Source organism: Chinchilla lanigera, unplaced genomic scaffold, assembly GCF_000276665.1.
Source record: "Chinchilla lanigera isolate Chin_1 unplaced genomic scaffold, ChiLan1.0 scaffold00068, whole genome shotgun sequence".
Classification (NCBI taxonomy): Eukaryota; Metazoa; Chordata; class Mammalia; order Rodentia; family Chinchillidae; genus Chinchilla; species Chinchilla lanigera.
In genome coordinates, this window is record NW_004955469.1 from 11,956,047 (window position 1) to 11,974,086 (window position 18,040).

The 18,040-nt window shown below is 40.4% G+C and overlaps 1 protein-coding gene across 4 annotated transcripts in view; it reads left to right on the forward strand.

Annotated features, from left to right (window-relative positions):
- Ypel5 (yippee-like 5) overlaps positions 1-11,314 on the forward strand; it is a 12,104-nt gene extending 790 nt beyond the window's left edge. Inside the window, exons 1-4 of one of the 4 annotated variants that reach the window (XM_005400550.2) lie at positions 217-235; positions 419-495; positions 7,648-7,812; positions 9,451-11,314. In XM_005400550.2, coding sequence (XP_005400607.1) covers positions 7,672-7,812; positions 9,451-9,675 — 366 coding nt within the window. In that variant the 5' untranslated portion in view covers positions 217-235; positions 419-495; positions 7,648-7,671 and the 3' untranslated portion in view covers positions 9,676-11,314. Of the gene's footprint in view, positions 1-98; positions 236-418; positions 496-7,647; positions 7,813-9,450 lie in introns of those variants that run through there. The other 3 variants (XM_005400549.2, XM_005400547.2, XM_005400548.2) reach the window with 3 other exon arrangements.
- Positions 11,315-18,040: the final 6,726 nt, after the last annotated feature.

Genomic DNA, 18,040 nt, shown 5'->3' on the forward strand with positions numbered 1-18,040 from the left:
GCCGTTCTGCCCGTGTTTGTTGTGCGGGGAAGGCCCCTCCGCCGCCGCGCTGCCCGTCTCGGGCCTCCCGATTGGCCGGCGGGCGTCACGTGGCCGCGATCAGCTGGGCCGGATGCGCGGCGGGGCCTCGCGGGTCCCCCAGCAGCGGCTGCTAGCCCAGCCAGGGTCCTGCGTGCCTCTCGCGGCTGGGAGGCTAGGCGTACGCTCGCACCCCCTTTTTTGCGTTCGTGTGCTGGTAGGTGGAACAAAGGAGAGTTACGACCAGCGGAAGTGGGAAAGTGAAATACTACGGAGATCTGTTTATCTTGACATGAACTAATCTCCCTTTGTAGAGTCACTGGAAGGTGTACAGCTCATTTATTTTTAAACTTTTTCTGTTTGCAGAGCCGTATTGGTAATGTGATGATTTTTATTCCAGGTCTCCTTGACAGATGGAAAACCTGAAGTAACCTCGGGCTAACCTTGTGTTTCTGGAAAATTAGTAGATTTACTGCAGTAAGTGGGGTAATAGGATATGTACCAACTGACTTTGTATAGCTGCATACGCGGGGTTGCAGCTTGCATTCCAACCACAGAGGCAAAAACAGGCAGTATTTCCAGGATACATATTTGTGCCAGATATGAGTGTCCTGGTGGATTCTTCTTTCTTTTTCTTTTTTTTTGAGGCAGGTCTCAATATGTAGTACAAACTGGCCTGGGACTCAGGACAATTCTTAGGTCTCGGCCTCCCCAGTGCTGGGATTACAGGTGTTCACCACCATGCCCAGTTTTGGTGGATTCTTTTCTTAAAAAGTTTGTTGTAGGGGCTGGGGATTTAGCTGAGCGGCACAGCGCCTGCCTGGCAAGCGCAAGCTCATGAGTTCGATTCCCGGTACCGGGAAAGAAAACCAAAAACCAAAACCAAAACAAAACAAAAAACGAAACGAAAAAGTTTATTGTACCTGTACTGGGTAAGGTACGAAGGAAATTACCAAAATACTCACTAGAAGCTTACACTTTCGTCGAGTCCTGTTGAAGTGCAGTAGTAATACAAAGTTAAATGTCAGTAAATTGTGAGGTGAGTTTGTAAGCATTCAGAAAGTACATTGAGAAATGAGGAAGACGAAGTAGGAAGCATTCTGAAGTGGATTGGTGTTGATTAGACCCAGAAAATGAAGAGGCTTTGAGTTGCTACTGGACAACAGGGGTTTAGGAGGAAAAACAGGTCTCGAGCAAGAAGGTGTAGCTTGTGGAATTTGGCTTACAAAGTATTTTTTGTGTACATACACACTTCGGAAGGAACTATCTGCCTTTCTAACACCTCTATCTGGTCCAGTGTGTGCAGTGCAGACTTTAAAAAATCTCTAGCAACCTTTGCTCTAGGAAAAAGAACGTGATGAAATGTGCTTAATAATTTATACAGGGAAGCTAACTGGATTTTAACAGTAATTTTCTAAACAAGATTAGTAAAATGTATGTAGTCTTTCAAAATAAGGTTATCCTATTGAATCCTTAAGCATTTTTTTCTAGACTTATTTGCCTTTTTCTGTTGCCCATTTAAGTAGAAGGAAAAAAAAAACTGTGAAAAGAAATTAAACTTGTTACTTAGACTGGAGATGTTGCTTATTGGAGATTGTTTGCCTAGGGGCCCAGGGCTTGATCTGTAGCACACAAAACCCAGAAGCACCACTTGCTGCTGTTTTCAAAAACACTCTTGAGACATGAAGCTAGTCCACAAGAATCATGAGATCTGAAGATGATCCTAAGAATATTTGTGCCTAGTAATCTTTTAGGTTTGGTAGCACTTAAGTGGCTATAGAAATCCATATGAGTTTTTTTTGTTGGTAATCTTGCAATGTGCATTTAGTTTAGGAACTAAATCTTAGTCATATTTGGATTTGCTATTTGACACCTGAATCAGGAAGCCCAGCAGTTGAATTTTACTCCACTGCATCCAATTAGAAGCTTTTAGAATTGCATCACAGCAAACAAGAGATCATCCATTCTTCCTGCCAAGAGGTTTTTGGGGAGATTACCAACTCAGATTGTTCACTGACTTACGACTTGCTGAGCTATGTGACTGGTCTTGTTGTCTAATGATGATTGAACAATATAGAATATAGTAAACTTAGAAATTGTTTAACAAAACAAGCCAACCATTTTGAGGAAGAACAAAACCATAAAAATTGCTGTAAAATGAGAACTTGGTCTCACAAACAAGACATCATTTGACACAGCAAAGTAAACTTATCTGATATTGCAAGAGGATGACATGGCTTTCTGGTGCCCTAAAGCTCTGGCTTGATAAATATTTTGTACAAAAACTGGAAAATTGGTTTTATGGATTAAACTGTTTTCCAGTGTACCTTTCAAATAGAATTTAGTCTCAAATCACTTTGAAAGTAGTTGATGAAATTGAAATATCAATAAATTTTGTTATAGTAATTAACCCAGTGCAGTTAGAAGTGTTTGGATTTTTGTTCCTTTTAGAGAAGGCAACTGAAAACCAGATAGAAACGCTTTCTTCAGCCCCACTCTGTTTGAAGCAGAATCTTTGAAAAACAAAACCTCCTCTGGAAGGGAAACATTTCTTTAACCCCTTCTCACTGGGCTCCTGCTTTTTAAGTTTGCTGCTGCAAACTCTGCTGTTTTTGCTTATATCCTCTGGTGCAATGGAAAAGCCCCTCTTGGCTGTCTGTGGGGGAGCTCTTTGCAGTGTGCTGTTGGTGGAAATCCCAGAGGGGATAATTCCTTTACTAAAGGAAAGTCTTATCAGTGAACTGGATGTTTTTCCATCGGATGACCCCAAGGGATGCAAAGGAATATCTATTGTCTTTCTTGCTATTATTTTTAGAGCTGGGATGTGGTATCTTCATTGGCTAATTCTAGTTGCCATGGTTGAAACCAAATTGGATTATTAATTATAGAGAGGGTAAGTACCTATTTTAAGACCCAGAACTGTGACACTGAGAATTTGAGATGCTTTGGAAGGTTTCTAGCTTTCCTCCTGCTTGTAATTCCTATAACCTAGTTACTTAACATCGCTGTAATTAACAAAAGGTGAAGCCAATTAATTGGTACTGTTTTATATACTTTACCAGCTTTGCTGTTCTCATCAGTGATGGGGGCAGTTGGGATGGGGTATGTGGAAGAAGGCAATTGGTTTTACTCTTATTTAGCATTCATTGTGTGCCAGACACTGTTCTCAGACCATAGTATTTCTGTTTAATTCTCATTACCCCAAAATATGTATTGCTCTCATAATGTCACAGATGAAGCAGCAGAGGATCATTTGCCCGAAGTTTAGAGCTAGTCAAGGGAGAACTGAGATTTGAATGCAGGAAGTCTTCAGAGTTAAGGATCCAGGCTAACTGTTACTGCAGGTTGAGAGAGGAGAAGGCCCCACCTATTTTGATTACTGTATATTGTTTATTTGTACAATCTTTATGTACTGGACCTTTGACATTGAGCTGATAACAAAAAGTTAAGGATTTTTATCCAGAAAATCCATGGAAAACAAGGGAAGTAGGATTAAACTAATCTTTATATTCCTATTGATCTGTTAACTTCGACTTCGACTGCTGAGTAGGTTTCAGTTTTTCCTGAGAAAGAGTACTTTCTGAATGGGTGGGATTTGTTTTTGTTTTTGTTTTTTTAATTTATTTTTGAGGGGGGCATTCAGGCTGGCCTTGAAGACACACGCAGTCTAGGCTGGCCTTGAACTTGTGGCAGTCCTCCTCCTTAGTGCTGGGGATTACAGGAGTGTGCCACCACACCCAGTTTAAATGAGTTTTTAAGCAGGAAAATACTTTCTTTTTTAAAATTTTTTCTCAAATTTTATTTTTAATTAATACATGTTTGCAGTACATAATAATTACATTCATGGGGATTAGTAGTACATAACACATTTTAATTCTTTTCCTTGTAGGGAGTGACAGTGAATATTTTGAATTTGTAGGACATAAGTTTGTGTAGCAACTATGCAAACTCTTAGCCATTATAGTGAGAAAGCAATTGAGTGTAAACAAATGGCCATGACTGTTCCTAAAGAACTTACTCTGTGGCCTCTGAGGTTTGGATTTCATATAATGTTCTTTTTGATGTTTATTTTTCAACAGTTTGTAAGTATACACTTTATTTTCAGCTTTGTGGGCAGTTAAACAGGTGGTGAGCTAGATTTGACCCACAGGCCTCAGTTTCTGAGCTTCTCTCCCATTTTTTAAGGAAAATACTTAGAAATGAGTCAGGCTAAAAACAAAATACCATATTTAATTTGCTGGTGTGTATATATAAGCCAATAAATAGGCTTTTTAGAAAATTGTTTTATTGACCTACAACCAATCCAGGAACTTACATAATGCATCATGTGTAATTTTTTTAAATAATGCATTTCCAGAACCTGTGTTTATAGATTCCTGGAAGAGAAATGTATCTTTTTCCTCTTTTGAATTCCTAAAATAACTTTTTTTCTTTTAGAGAACCTAAAATATAATTCCTTTACCAGAATCTCCTGGTAAAGTAGAAATTGGAAGTTCTAGGTAGCTAAGGCTTGTGTCCTGGAACTGAATGACCACACAGAGGTTTTTCTACTTCCTAAGTACCTCTGACAGCAAATGATGTGTACTTGCTTCAGCTGGACTCCATGGCAAACAAAAAACTACATTTAAATACATATATAGTACTCTATAAATGGCAACCACAACTAGAAATAGTGTAACATAAAATTATGCCCAGATATTTTTGGTCTGGGTAATGAATCATATAACTGAATCCTATAAAAAAAATATTTCGTAAAGAATAAAAAGTAGAACTTGAAGCAGGGAAAAGAAGGTATATCAGATGTTTACCCTACTACCAAATAGACACAGACATAATATAATTTGAGCCAGAGGTAGAAGGATGTAGGTTGAAAGTACAGAGTTCATTTTGAATTTTCCGTGGTTCATTCTGGAGACAACTGCATTATCTCTGCCACAGTGCAGAAGCATCTGGTTACTCCTGCATTATGGTATGGTAGAAATAAATCACAGTATGATACCTAAACAGTTGAGCTTAAAGCCTTGCTATTGATTTCTTTCTGTTAATGATCAATATTAAGGATTATGGTCATATCAACTGCTCATAGGTTTTTTAAATGCTTTATTTATATTGAGTCATAAATCTAAATATTGGGTCAAGGACCAAACAGGTTAAGTAATTGTGTAAATGAGAATGGAGAATGAGCAAGTGCAGTGATCTGGAAGATAGGGTTTGTTGCTGCTCAGCTGTAGTCTCTGGTTGCCTTAGGAGATTGCTGTGTACATGGCTCTTGTTGCTAGATCTCCTTATTGCTAAAAAGAAATTCAGAATCCTGGCTTTTTAACCCAGATTTTATCAGCTGACCTTCTGAAAAATTAAGAATAAAAACGTGTGGCCAAATAAATGTATCTGTTTGATCCTTTTTTTGAGACACGGCTTCACTATGTAGTCAGGCTGGCCTTAAACTCAGTATGTAGCCCACAGTGGCCTCCAACTCTACAATCCTCCTGCCTCAGCCACCAGAGTGCTGGGATTACAAGCATGTAGCACCAGGCCCGGTATTGCCTCCCTTCTGTATCCCTAGCCTATCAAATGAATTTGGCTCCAGGCCTCTGATTTGCAACTCCTTTTTTATATGGACAAAATGTTCTTGACCATCTAGAAAAAGTAATGCTACAATCACAAAGGCTGTAAAGACAGACAATAAGTATTACCCTTTGTTATTTTGCAGAAATATAAAGGTAAGTGTCATATTTTAAGGCTATATTTAGATCACGGTTTACTCATTATGGCTGTGCTGGTTTTCTTTTTTGCTAGTGGCAAGTTGTTAATTGTATTTGCCATCTGTTTTTTATTCCTTTTTAAACTTCCCCATCATAATGTTTAAGGGGAGTCATAATGATGTTTATGATAATAACACTTCTGATGTCAAGGGCCTGCCTAGTAGCTGGGGAAGTTCATAGATTTCAAAATGAATGGTGTTTTTAATTTGTAATGCTGATCCTCTAAACTTAAGGTGATTGTGAATTCTTATTACAAATTACACATTCTAGAATTTTTTTTCCTATGTCAGTTGTGAATGCCTTTGTAAAGATGTGTATACTGTTAAACGCAAGAGCTGTAACTATACCCAGGAATACTTTTTAAAAAATAAAAGCTGTTGTTGAATATATCTAGATTTTTTTAAAAAATACATTTAAGAGAATTAATTGCAGTTATTTTAAGTAGTTATATCTGTTAACTCTCCTAACTTTTGAAATATTGAAGTTTGATTATCCTAGTTTCACAAGTTTGCTTCATAACTGTGTGTTGAGTGTTTTGGCACTTCTGTGATTCCCCTCCCTCTTTAAGCTCTAGGGATTGAACCTGGGGTCTTTACGCTGAGCTACCTCTCCAGACCCCTCCTGCCGCACGCTAATTTTTTAAAATAATTGAAACAGGGTCTTGCTGAATGTCCAGATTGCCCAGGCTGGGCTGGGATTTGTTATCTTCCAGCCTCAGTCTTCCAGAGCGCTAGAGTTACAGGCCCGAGCCACCATGCCTAGCTTCTGTGATTTATTGAACCTGTAAGATATCTTAAAGAACAGGAAAGCTCCTCTCTTCCTTTTCTGTATCTTCTGCTTTAGCCTTATGCCAAGCCTAGACCATGTTGAGCCTCCTTTTTATGGCAGAGGAGGTGGAGGGGAATGGAGGAACTTGCAGTTGGGTAGAACTACATTCCAGCTAATTTTCTATACTTAACAGCTCTGTGACCTTTGACCGTTAACCTTTTCAGACTTGCTTTCAATAATGTGAGTGTGGGTCCTAACAACCTTGCACAATGGTTCCTTTTCTTTTTGAGATAGGGTGTCACTATCTAGTTCAAGCTGTGTCTAACGCAGGGATGCTCCTGCTTCAGCCTCCCAAGTGCTGGGATTACAAAATGTGCCACCACACCAGTCCTTCCACAGTTGTGCTGCTTTTGAAAATAAGTACCCAAAACACTCTGTAGACTTCAGACTCAGACTTACTAAAATTAAGTGCCATCACTCCTGTAGGTGCATCCAGTGAACATAGACCCACTGACCTCATTCGTTTTTTTTGTTTTTTTTTTTTCCGGTACCAGGAATGGAACTCACAACCTTGTGCTTGCCGGGCAGGCGCTGTGCCGCTGAGCTAAATCCCCAGCCCCCTCATTCTTTCAAACCTGACTGTCCTCATGTTGTTTTTAAATCGTACTTTTTCTGCTCTTACCTGTTAGTCCCGCTTATACCCCACAGATCTTTTCTCAGATTACATGTACTCAGAATATATAGTTAATACCTGTACCAAACTTTTTCTCTCACCTCTCTGCCAGTGCATTATAAGCATTCCTTTTCCACTTTCCATTCTATTCCCCCTTCCATTTTTTTCCCCACACCAACCAAAAGAGAGGTGATACCATTTCTTGTTTACTTCTCTGGCTCACTGCTTCTGAAGTGTTCTGTGCTTGGCATATGCCTGTTTGTTTGCTTGGTGCATGAACTTCGGATCCTTTTGTTCAGGGTCAGCTACTTCACACTGTGAGTACTGCAAAACACAGACCAGTACTCTAGGGCACCCCCACACACAGGTGCTAAGGAGTGATGTTTTATTATGGTGTATTTCTTACCTGTTTCCATTTGTTTGCAGGTTTTTAGAACTTCAGCTATCAAAATGGGCAGAATTTTTCTTGATCATATTGGTGGTACTCGGCTGTTTTCTTGTGCAAACTGTGATACAATCCTGACCAACCGCTCAGAACTCATCTCTACTCGATTCACAGGCGCCACTGGTAGAGCATTTCTGTTTAACAAGGTTAGTGAGAAAACGTTTCTTTGCCAGTAGGTTCAATGGATATATTTGACAGTACCGGAATACCTCCTCAGAGCTTGGTGACATCAGGCAAATTCAGAATGAGGCTTAAGTCTGCATGAATTATTGTTTGGCCTGTTTCTAATGGGACCTTAGGGAAGCATTACTAGAATGTGATTTTAAGAACCCCCCCCCAAAAAATGAGACCCCAGAAAACAAAAGACCCATTAAAAATGGGCAATTGACATGAACGGACACTTTTCAAATGAAGTATAAATAGCCAGTAAGTACATGAAGAAATGTTCCCCATTAAATAAATGCTGGTGAGGTTGTGGGAGGAAAAAAATACCCCTTCTACATGTTGGTGAGAAGGTAAAGGAGCACAGCCATTATGGAAATCAGTATGGAGATTCCTCAAAAAACTAAAACTAGAAATTGCATTTGACCCAAGTATACCTCTCTTGGGTATCATCCCAAAAACTTTAGTCATTATATTACAGTGATGCATGCATACTCATAATATTTATAGCAGCAGAATTCAAAATAGCCAAATCCAGGAAACAGCCTAGATGCCCTTCAACAGGTGAATGGATAAAGAAAATGGTATGTGTATACACACAGTGGGGTTTACTGAGGCATAAAGGAGGAGAAAGTTGAGTCATTTAGAGGAAAATGGATGGATCTTCAGAGCATAATATTGAGTACAATAAATCAGATACAGAAGATTAATAGTTCACATGGTTTTCTCTTATATGAAAAACCCAAAATATACTTTTAAGAACAAAGTAAAGGAGTGATGGTTGAGAGACAAGGAGGTAGACATTTTGAAGATGGGGGAAAGAAAAGGAAGGGAAATAAAAATCATCAAGTATATAAATATAAAATAGCAATTCCTCAAATTGAACGTAATTACTATGTATCACAAGTATATATTTTAAAAAGACAGTATTGATCACAAAAGAGAAACGTCTTATAAAGAGAAAAGTGGGATGCAGTGGTAGAGCACTGGCCGAGCACGAGCAAAGCCGGGGTTCAGTTCCTGGCACTAGAGAAGTGAGGCAGGGAGAGAGGAAGGGTGTTTTCCACATGTGGAGGAAATACACAGCGTAAGAACTTGATACTGATTTCAGCACAGGCTGTGGAGGAAGGCGGCAAGACCCACACTTCTTTCCTGCATGTCACTGATGTGTCTGTGAAGGGCGGTAGTCATGTTAAGCTGTCCTAGTTTGGCGATGAAAAGCAAGTAAGGATCATCTAACCAACTTCTCTTGCTCCCGCCCATGCTCACCAGCCATTTTTTGATTATGAATTGTGTTATTGCAAAGGTCTACCGACAGGAAAAGGATTTCCTGATTTGCAAATGTGTCCAGTCTATCTGCCTCAAAATTTCTGATTGGAAACTGGTTGATGTGATTCTACCTCCTAGAGTGCAGTGTACTAGGGAAATTTTTAGGCTAAGGAACAGAGCTAGTCTAGGTATCTAGAAGGTCAGATAAACTTTCCCCGGGGGCCAGTCCTTTCTGTTCCACGTAGACGAAGTTTTTCTCTCAGAATTGGTAATGTGCTACGCTCCACCTTTATTTAGGTACAGAGCAGGTGCAAATAACTTACATTCCTTCGCAATGTTAATGTATTTTTTAGGTAGTTAACCTGCAGTACAGTGAAGTTCAAGATCGCGTCATGCTCACTGGCCGCCACATGGTTCGAGATGTGAGCTGCAAAAACTGCAATAGCAAACTGGGATGGATCTATGAGTTTGCCACTGAAGACAGCCAGCGTTATAAGGAAGGCCGTGTGATCCTGGAACGTGCTCTAGTTCGAGAGAGCGAGGGCTTTGAAGAGCATGTACCATCTGATAATTCTTGAAGAAAAAGAGATAAATCCATCTTTTCCCAGGTCTCCTTCACTGAAAACAAAAATCTACTTACATACACTGTCACCTTAGCATCAGAGTCGGATTCATGAACTGCGGAACAAGAGGTTGTGAGAATCTAAGATGAAACCTTTCTTTCTTTCTTTTTTTAATTTTGTATTTTCCATCCAACAGCAGTGTGTAGAGAGTATTATGCAGATGCTGTTAACCTTTTTCCCTATGTTTACATCGTGAGGCAGAAGAGTCTACCTGCAGCTACATGGTGGGCTACGTGAGGAAAAAATCTGGGCTATTAGAGTGAAAAAGTGTGTTTTATGTAAATTTTGAATGGAGACTATGTCAAGAGCATGGTTTTTAAACTTATTTGGGCTTCATTTTAAAACATTTTTTAAAAACCCAGTTATTTCACTTGATTTGCTAGCTTCAGAGAAGAGATCCGAATCTGTGCCCAGCGCTAAAGGCTCAGTGTTAGCACGGCTTGTGCTGGCCGGCGTGCCATATTCTTGTTGGAGATGAACCGTAGCCCCAGAGCCCATTCTTCCTTGTCAGTCTTGACCCAAAGATACCACCATTCCTAGTTACTTGTCACCATGTAAGTGGTGTTGATTGGAAGCTTTCTGAATTGGGGCAGAACTGCTTGGTTGTCTTTTTCCATGTAACTTAAGCATAGTAATATAAATAAAATAATAGTTGGATGTTTTTGGTCCTGTGTTGCTTTAAAAACACCTTATAAAAGAACAGTATTTGATAAGTAATTTTCATAGTAATTGTTTCTTCACATCTCTTAAGCTAAGTGGATTATGTATAAGGTATTCCTTGTATAAATGAAAACAAGACTGTTTAAACCCACAGTCTTGCACTTAGAAAACATTTGAACAGAATGTCAGTGTGTGTGCATCCGTGCAGAGAGCATTTAATCTGTATCTGCTTTAAAAGGAGGGGGAAATGAAGCAGCTCGTCTAAAAATACTTCGTTACAGGCATTACAGCCTTGCTCCTCAGTTTTGCATTGATTTTGACGAGTCTGTAGAGCCTAATAGTTCCATCAGAGGAGTAGGTCTCTCCTTAGCATTATTTTTCCAGACTTTCCCTTAGAAGTTCAGCTACTGAAATCAAAACTGTACTTGGTACCTGCAGTGGAAAAAGATCAAATTTGACTCAGGGTGTTATTTTAGCCCAAAATTTATAACATTGCAAGGTATTAAAATGTAAATGTTTCCTTATCCATACTACTTCTATATTCTAATATTTGCTTTTGGTGGAATAAATGACAGTAAAATTGACTCACTATTCAAATGAATGGATGTTTGCATGCTCAAATCTAGGTCTTTGTTTAGAAGGAAATTTGCTTCAGTTGAATGAGTGATATATTTGTCATGAGAGGTGACTCTTGCTGTTGGGCACTTGATTGGAAATATAGATAGCTGATTAAGTAGATCTAGTATAGTATTGCATTTGAAATAAATGGACACAGACTCCGTCTTCAACATGAAGTCAGTCTTCAAGCATTAAGAAACAGCATTCATTCCCATCGATTTTCATACTAGCCTTTGATATGCAGATTCCTAGTAGCATGCCTTACCTACAGCACTATGTGCATTTGCTGTCATAATAAAGTATATTTTGTCTTGCATTGGTGGAATACTGCTTATTTTCCACTGATTTTATCTAGTGATCATTATCATTTTTATCTCTGAACATGTACAGTATCTCATGCCTTTGAGTGGAGCTGGCTTCCCTTGTGATGGAAGGTGACATTCTTAGTTAACGCAGAGTTATTTATACCTGAAGACTTTGAATCTGCTAGTACTAACTTGTGTGAGATCATTGTTTTAAACACTGACAACTATGCTTTAGCATGTAGTATATGAAAGATAAACTTGTTCATATATAATTACAGATGACAAGTTGCTAGGTTAACTAGAAGGCACAGCAATGAGCCCCTCCACACCTGCCTTTTAAAAATGTCCATTTGAAAAAAATTTAAACATTGAAAGATCCAATCAGATTGGATTGTTTACCGAAAAGCAAATATTCTTTAGGTGGGTACACCGATAAGAACAATTTTGCTTTGGATTGGAAAAGTTAATTGACCAAATACAAGTGAAGTTACTACAAAATCCTTGGATTTACTGCAGGGTGTACAGAGTTAAGCATTTTCCCTGTGGAGATTTTATGATACTTAATGTTAAAAAGTGATGGGCGTCGTGGTACATGTCTATAATCCAAGTACTCTGGGAGGCTGAGGCAGGAGGGTTGCTGTGAGTTCAAGGCCATCCCGAACTGCGTAGCAAATCTCTGTCTTCCAAAGGGGAAAAAAAAGCGATGATGACCATAATTTATTTTGATCTCTCTTTTGTTTTTCGGGGTCTTGCAGTGTAGTTCAGACTGGCCTTGAACTCACTGTGTGGCTAGGCTGGCCTCAAGCCTGCAGTGACCCTCCTCCTCAGGCTCCTGGTACTGAAATTACAGGTGTGCCACCACACCCAGCTGGTTACTTTGATCTTACACATGCTTTTATTTAAAGAGATCTTAAAGTGAATGTTCTGGGTTTAAAATGTTTGTAGCTGGGCATGGTAGTACCAGCTTGTAATCCTACCACTCTGGGAGGCTGAGGCAGGAGGATCACAGAGTCAAGGCCAGTCTGACAACTTGTGACTTAGTTATTAGACTTTGGTATTGGCAGTAAAAAGAAAAGGTCAGTACTGTTGCCTAAATTTACCAATTTATAAAAGTCACAAGATGTTTTAAGTTGTAAAGTCCAGGTCTCAGTCCAGGGCTACTAGGTTAGTCAACAGGTAATTTTTGATGAATCTGAATTGAAAAATTGATACATTTATGATAGCTCAATTCCACATAAAAACAATTTCGATACCTACTAATCGCTTGTTTTTAATGCGTCTTCTCACAAGGAACAATATAAAACTTCAGAGGAAGGTGTAAATCAAGAATTTCCTGTCATCTTGTTTTGAAATTGTGTATCGTTTGTATTTATTTTTATTCTCTTAAAAAGAATAATACAGGATGTGGTGGCTCATGCTTGTAATCCCAGCACTCAAGAGGCTGAGGTAGGAGAGTCATAGCGAGTTTTAGAACAGTCTGGGCTACAAAGTGAGCTCAAGGCGAGCCTAAACGGCATAGGGAGACCCTGTCTCAAAAAGACGCCCCCTCAAAAAAAAGAATAGGTCAAGATTTTCCCTGGAAAACTGTCATTAGGATAGCATTTTGCACTGATTGGAATATCACCATTATAAAAATATGTAGCTCTAAGAGTAGAAACTAGGGTGTATATCCGTCTCTAAATTGGATGTTAATTTGTGGCTTCTTTATTCTGAAATACTGAACTTTCCAAATTGGAACTTAAGGCATAAAATGTATGCTTCAGAGCACCGTTAAGGGTCTTGGTGCTGGTTATGACCACATATTTAGGGTTTTAAAAATCATATGCAACATGACCTGAGAGACTTAAGTATTTGAATTATGTTCCTTATTTCTCCCAGTACTGAGGTAGAACTACACAAGTCCAGATCTTCATTTTATTTTTTTGTTACTGGGGATTGAACTCAGAACCTTTGCGCTGAGGTAAATTTCTAACTCTTTTATTTTTGAGACAAGGTCTTGATAAATTTCCCAGGATGGTCTGAAACTTGTGATTTTCTATCTCAGCTTCCCAGAGTGCTAAGATTATAGGTATGCGCCTCTACGCCCAGCTAAGACTTTTTTTTTTAAACAGGATCTCACTGTGCAGTTCACTTGGCCTTGAACTCACTTTATAGCCCAGGCTGGCTCAAACTGACAGCCATCCTCCTGCCTCAGCCTCCCAAGTGCTGGGATTAAAGGCATGTGCCATCACACCTTTTTTTAAAAACCTGACTCCAAAAGTATGTCTGCTAATACATGAGAACCACTATTGAAAGAATTCAAAAAAGTGCTGGGGATATAGTTTAGTATGAAAACTTTGGGTTCACTCCCCAGTACCACAAACACACAAAAAGTTATTCAAAGTCAGAAGAACCATATTTGTGGTATGTTACCATGGGAAAAGCATATTTGTCAGAAGAGGCTAGAAGGTGAGGTGTGGCTGAGGAAGGTTAATATGTTTTTCCACCTGCTTAAACTGATTTAAGTGGGTAAACAACAATTAGACGAATTGGCTTGAGTAGAAAGTGGAAAAGAGACCTGGTTTCTGAACAGGTAAAATCTTTAGTGTTGACGCTATCTTAACTAGCTTTGTGACTCAGCCGTTTTTTGTTTGTTTTGATTCAGTCTCTGGGTTTCTAAATTGTTCAGCTTGGGCTCACACTTGCAGGCCTTCTGCCTCAACCTCCCAGAGTACTGGGATTACAGGTGTGTATCACTGTGCCTGGGCAGGAGTCAGTTTATGAATCTCAATTCTCTCAAGTATGAATGTGAAAACAACCCATGCCTTAAGTGATTGTTGTCAGAATAAAGTGAAATTTACGCCAGGAAAACCTGTCCATAAATGTATGCACATAGGCTGGGTTTGGTGGTGCACACCTGTGATCCCAGTACTCAGGAGGCTGAGGCAGGAGAATTGCTACATTGAGATCAGCCTGGGCTACAAAGTCAGTTCAAGGCCACTTTGAGCTGCATAGTTAAACCCTATCTCAAAAAGAGAAAATTAACAAATATGCACATGTATGAAATGAATACTCTGTTTAATATTCCTGAACAACTCCTTTATTCTGAGTTTCAAGAGTGACCAGAGTGCTTTTAAAGTTTTTGAAATCCTGAATTGTGAGGGAGGAAATATCTTCTATATAATAGTTCATGCCAACCTCAAGTTCCCAGCCATCCTCCTGCCTCAGCCTCCTGGGTGCTGGGATTACAGGTGTATGCACCACGCCAAGTGACTTTAGGCCGTGAAGAATCTTACACTGCAACAGACATTTTGAAGTGTTTTCAGAAATCGTCAGAGCTCTTGTATTTCTCCTGCCGTGGAGCAGAGGGAAGAAAAGGTGAAAGACTCATTGAAAATAACCTCAATGGTAAAGTAAATAAAAAGACACAATTTTTTCCCGGACAAGGTAATTTGGGGAAGAATCCTATGAAAATGTCCACCGATGGCTACACGCTGTCCTTACTTTTTAAACCCAACTCTCTTCTGTGTCTGCCTCACTGTTTCACAGTACTGCTCGAGTGATACTAGTTTTTAATCTTACGGTCTGAAGGGTGGGTTATAGCCAAATCACCTCATTTTAGTCTTTGCTCTAAAAATGGACAAGTCCTTGTCTCTGGATTTAAGGCAACATACAAGGATTTCATGTGATAACAACAAAGTCCCTGTACCCAGAGCAGTTTGAAAAGCCCTGATTTGAAAAGCTGTGTGTCTGAGGAGAGACGAGAGGTTTGCAGGGACTGGTGCAGTGGCAAAAGTCCACAGCTGTGCCTTGAAGCAGGAGGTTGGCTTCAGCCCCTCCCCAGAGTTTCCTCTGCCACCAGCTGTTAAACCACCTTTGAGTGAGGTGTCAGCGTCTGGCACCACCTTCTCAGCTAACTCACTGTGTCTTCGCACACCCGTTACTGTGGACCTGGGGAAATATCATGGATTTTGCTCTGTTTCCAGATAAGCTATTTCCCTTTCTCCAGGTTCCACCCCAATTTTAAGGTCCCCAGGGCAATTCTGAAACCTGTCAGCATGAGGAAAGTAATGAAAAATAGTTTCATTTGCTAGTGAATCTCAGGTCCTGTGTTAGAGTAGGCTCCTTAGGACAATAGCAACAAAAACCCAGTGTCAAAGATTGAGAGGCAGATAGATCTGAATAGCAAGAAGCAACATATTCAAGAGGTCTTGCAGAAGCTTACACTGAAGGAAAATGTTAATTTAAAATCAGCTGAAACCCATGCTACCCCAGAAGCACCAGTAGGTGGCAGACCTGTGCAAGAGGTTCAGTTCTTAAGAGCTAACCTGACTTGTAGCTAGGAAAGGACTGACGTTGGGGGAATCTGTCTTGTTGCTCTTATTCTGCTAACCAGGGAGTACAGGTTTTGATGTTGTTTTTTTGTTTTTTTCCGGTACCAGGAATCGAACTCACGACCTTGCGCTTGCCAGGCAGGCGCTGTGCCGCTGAGCTAAATCCCCAGCCCCTGAGTACAGGTTTTGAAATAAAGGACTATTTTACTCCAGTGGCAAATCATCACAGTCAATTATGTAAGGGAGAAAATGCTTCCTAAACTAGAAAGTGTTAATAGTTTGCACTTTGTTAAAATGATTTATCTGCCAGTGCTTCCTCCCCTCTTCCTGGACTATGGATCAAGCCCAGGATCTTCACATGCTAAGCAGGTGCTCTACCGCTGCGCTGTGCATCCAGTCCTTTTTATTTTTTGAGACAAGCTGTTGACCTGAAGCTTGTGATCCTCCTGCCTCAGCCTCCCTGAGTAGCTGGGACTACAGGCATGTGTTAGAATGTTTTCGTATTGATTAAAAACCTTCATCTTACACGACTTCCAAAATTTGTCAGAAAATTTTTAGTACCGGCTTTCATCTGGATAATGGAACCCAAAATCACAGAAAAATATCACAGTGGTCATCACAAGTGAAGTTCACAAGTTTGAACTTAATCTCTTTATTCTTTTTTTTTTTTTGGTTTTGGTTTTTCTCTGGTACCGGGAACCGAACTCACGGCCTTGCACATGCCAGGCAGGTGCTTTTGCCGCTGAGCTAAATCCCCAGCCGCTGAACTTAATCTCTTGAAGCCTCATTTCAACTTCAAAAGAAGGAAAATTCCTGAAGAACATGAGTGAGGACTTTTGAGATGTATTCCTATGTCCTGAATGGGAAATGTACCTATAATCTGAACAAAGTTCCTTGAGGTACTTAAGCGCTTGCTTGTTCATTTTTCCATTCAGCGTTGCATGTGCCTACAGCGGACAGGCTGTCTGCTGGTAGCAACACCTGGTACCCACTTCCCAGCAGCTACATAAAGGGATTCACAAGGCCCAGAGAGAACAGCAGTTCCATCAGTGCTGCAGAAAATGAATTCAGAGTAGGGGGTGTATAAGATCATGAAGCAGAATAAAAGGTCTTCGTTCTTCAACAGTTGATTAATTTCTGAGTTAGAAAAAAGGAGACGTTCCAGATTAAGTGAAAATAAATCATCTCCCTATATGCAATGGCTTCGGATATTAGATTAAACATACATTCTGAAACAAGCCTCATCTGTCTTCCCCCAGGAGCAAATATAAATCAGCATTTTCAAGGCCTGTGGCAGGAGTACTGACCAATTTCTGACTTCCATGCCAGGCCAGAGCAGTGAAAGGCAAGGAGCCCAGGTGTAGCTCCTTTTGCCCAGGGACTCTCCCAGGGAAAGGGCTCTAAGTTAGATTGCCAGGAAGAAGGCAGGTGAAGATGAGAAGAGCAAATTCAGATTTTGACATAGCAACCTCAAACTCCAGGTGCCAGACAGTTAAGGACACGGTCCTGGGGTAAGACGGGTGGTTACTGAGGGAGCAAGAGAAAGCCTGTCTCACTTAGACAGTGACCATCAATTTAAAAGAAAAACCAATGTCTGCCCAAACACGGTTTATTCCTTGGGCCTGAAGGGTCCAGTTTATGTCCCTGTGGTCTAACCTCTCATTTTATTTTATTAATTTTTTTATTTTTTTGGTTTTTGGTTTTTTTCCGGTACTGGGAATCAAACTCACCGACCTTGTGCTTGCCAGGCAGGCGCTGTGCCGCTGAGCTAAAGCCCCAGCCCCTAACCTCTCATTTTAAATATTTGAAAATGAAGGCCAGAAGAGGCGAAGTAGCTAAATCAGGTTCTTGTGGTAAGCGGCAGAGAGACTGTTCAGGGTCAGGTGTTGAGCACAGTAATGAGCAGTGCAGATGCTCAATGCCTAACCAACTTAAAAGTTGGTAAAAGGTTTAGAGCAGGGCCAGGGATATAGCTCAGCGGCACAAGCACCTGCCTAGCAAGCACAAGGTCCTGAGTTCAATTCCTGGTACCAAAAAAAATAAAGTTTAGAGCAGCTGGGAGACAAAGTGACTGAGAGCACACATCTTACAGCCAGAGTGCCTCCACCCAATTCCCGACTAACACTTGGTGGCTGTGCCCCTCCTGACCTTTCCACGCCTCGGTTCTCTCACCTCTCAGATGGGGATAACAGTATTAACTTCGCAGGGTTGTGGTGAGGAGGCAATGGGTAGGTGCGAAGTGCACAGTCTGGTGACTGACCCATGTGTACTGTCACTGGCGTTTGCCCTCTCAGAGGTCACGGTCACACAACGTTATTATTAGTCCACTGCACACCCAGCTGATATGCTGATTTGGTAGCCTGACCACCTAAACTCTAGAACTAGTGACCAGAAGCCATTGTTTAGGAAAGCAAACACAAGAAG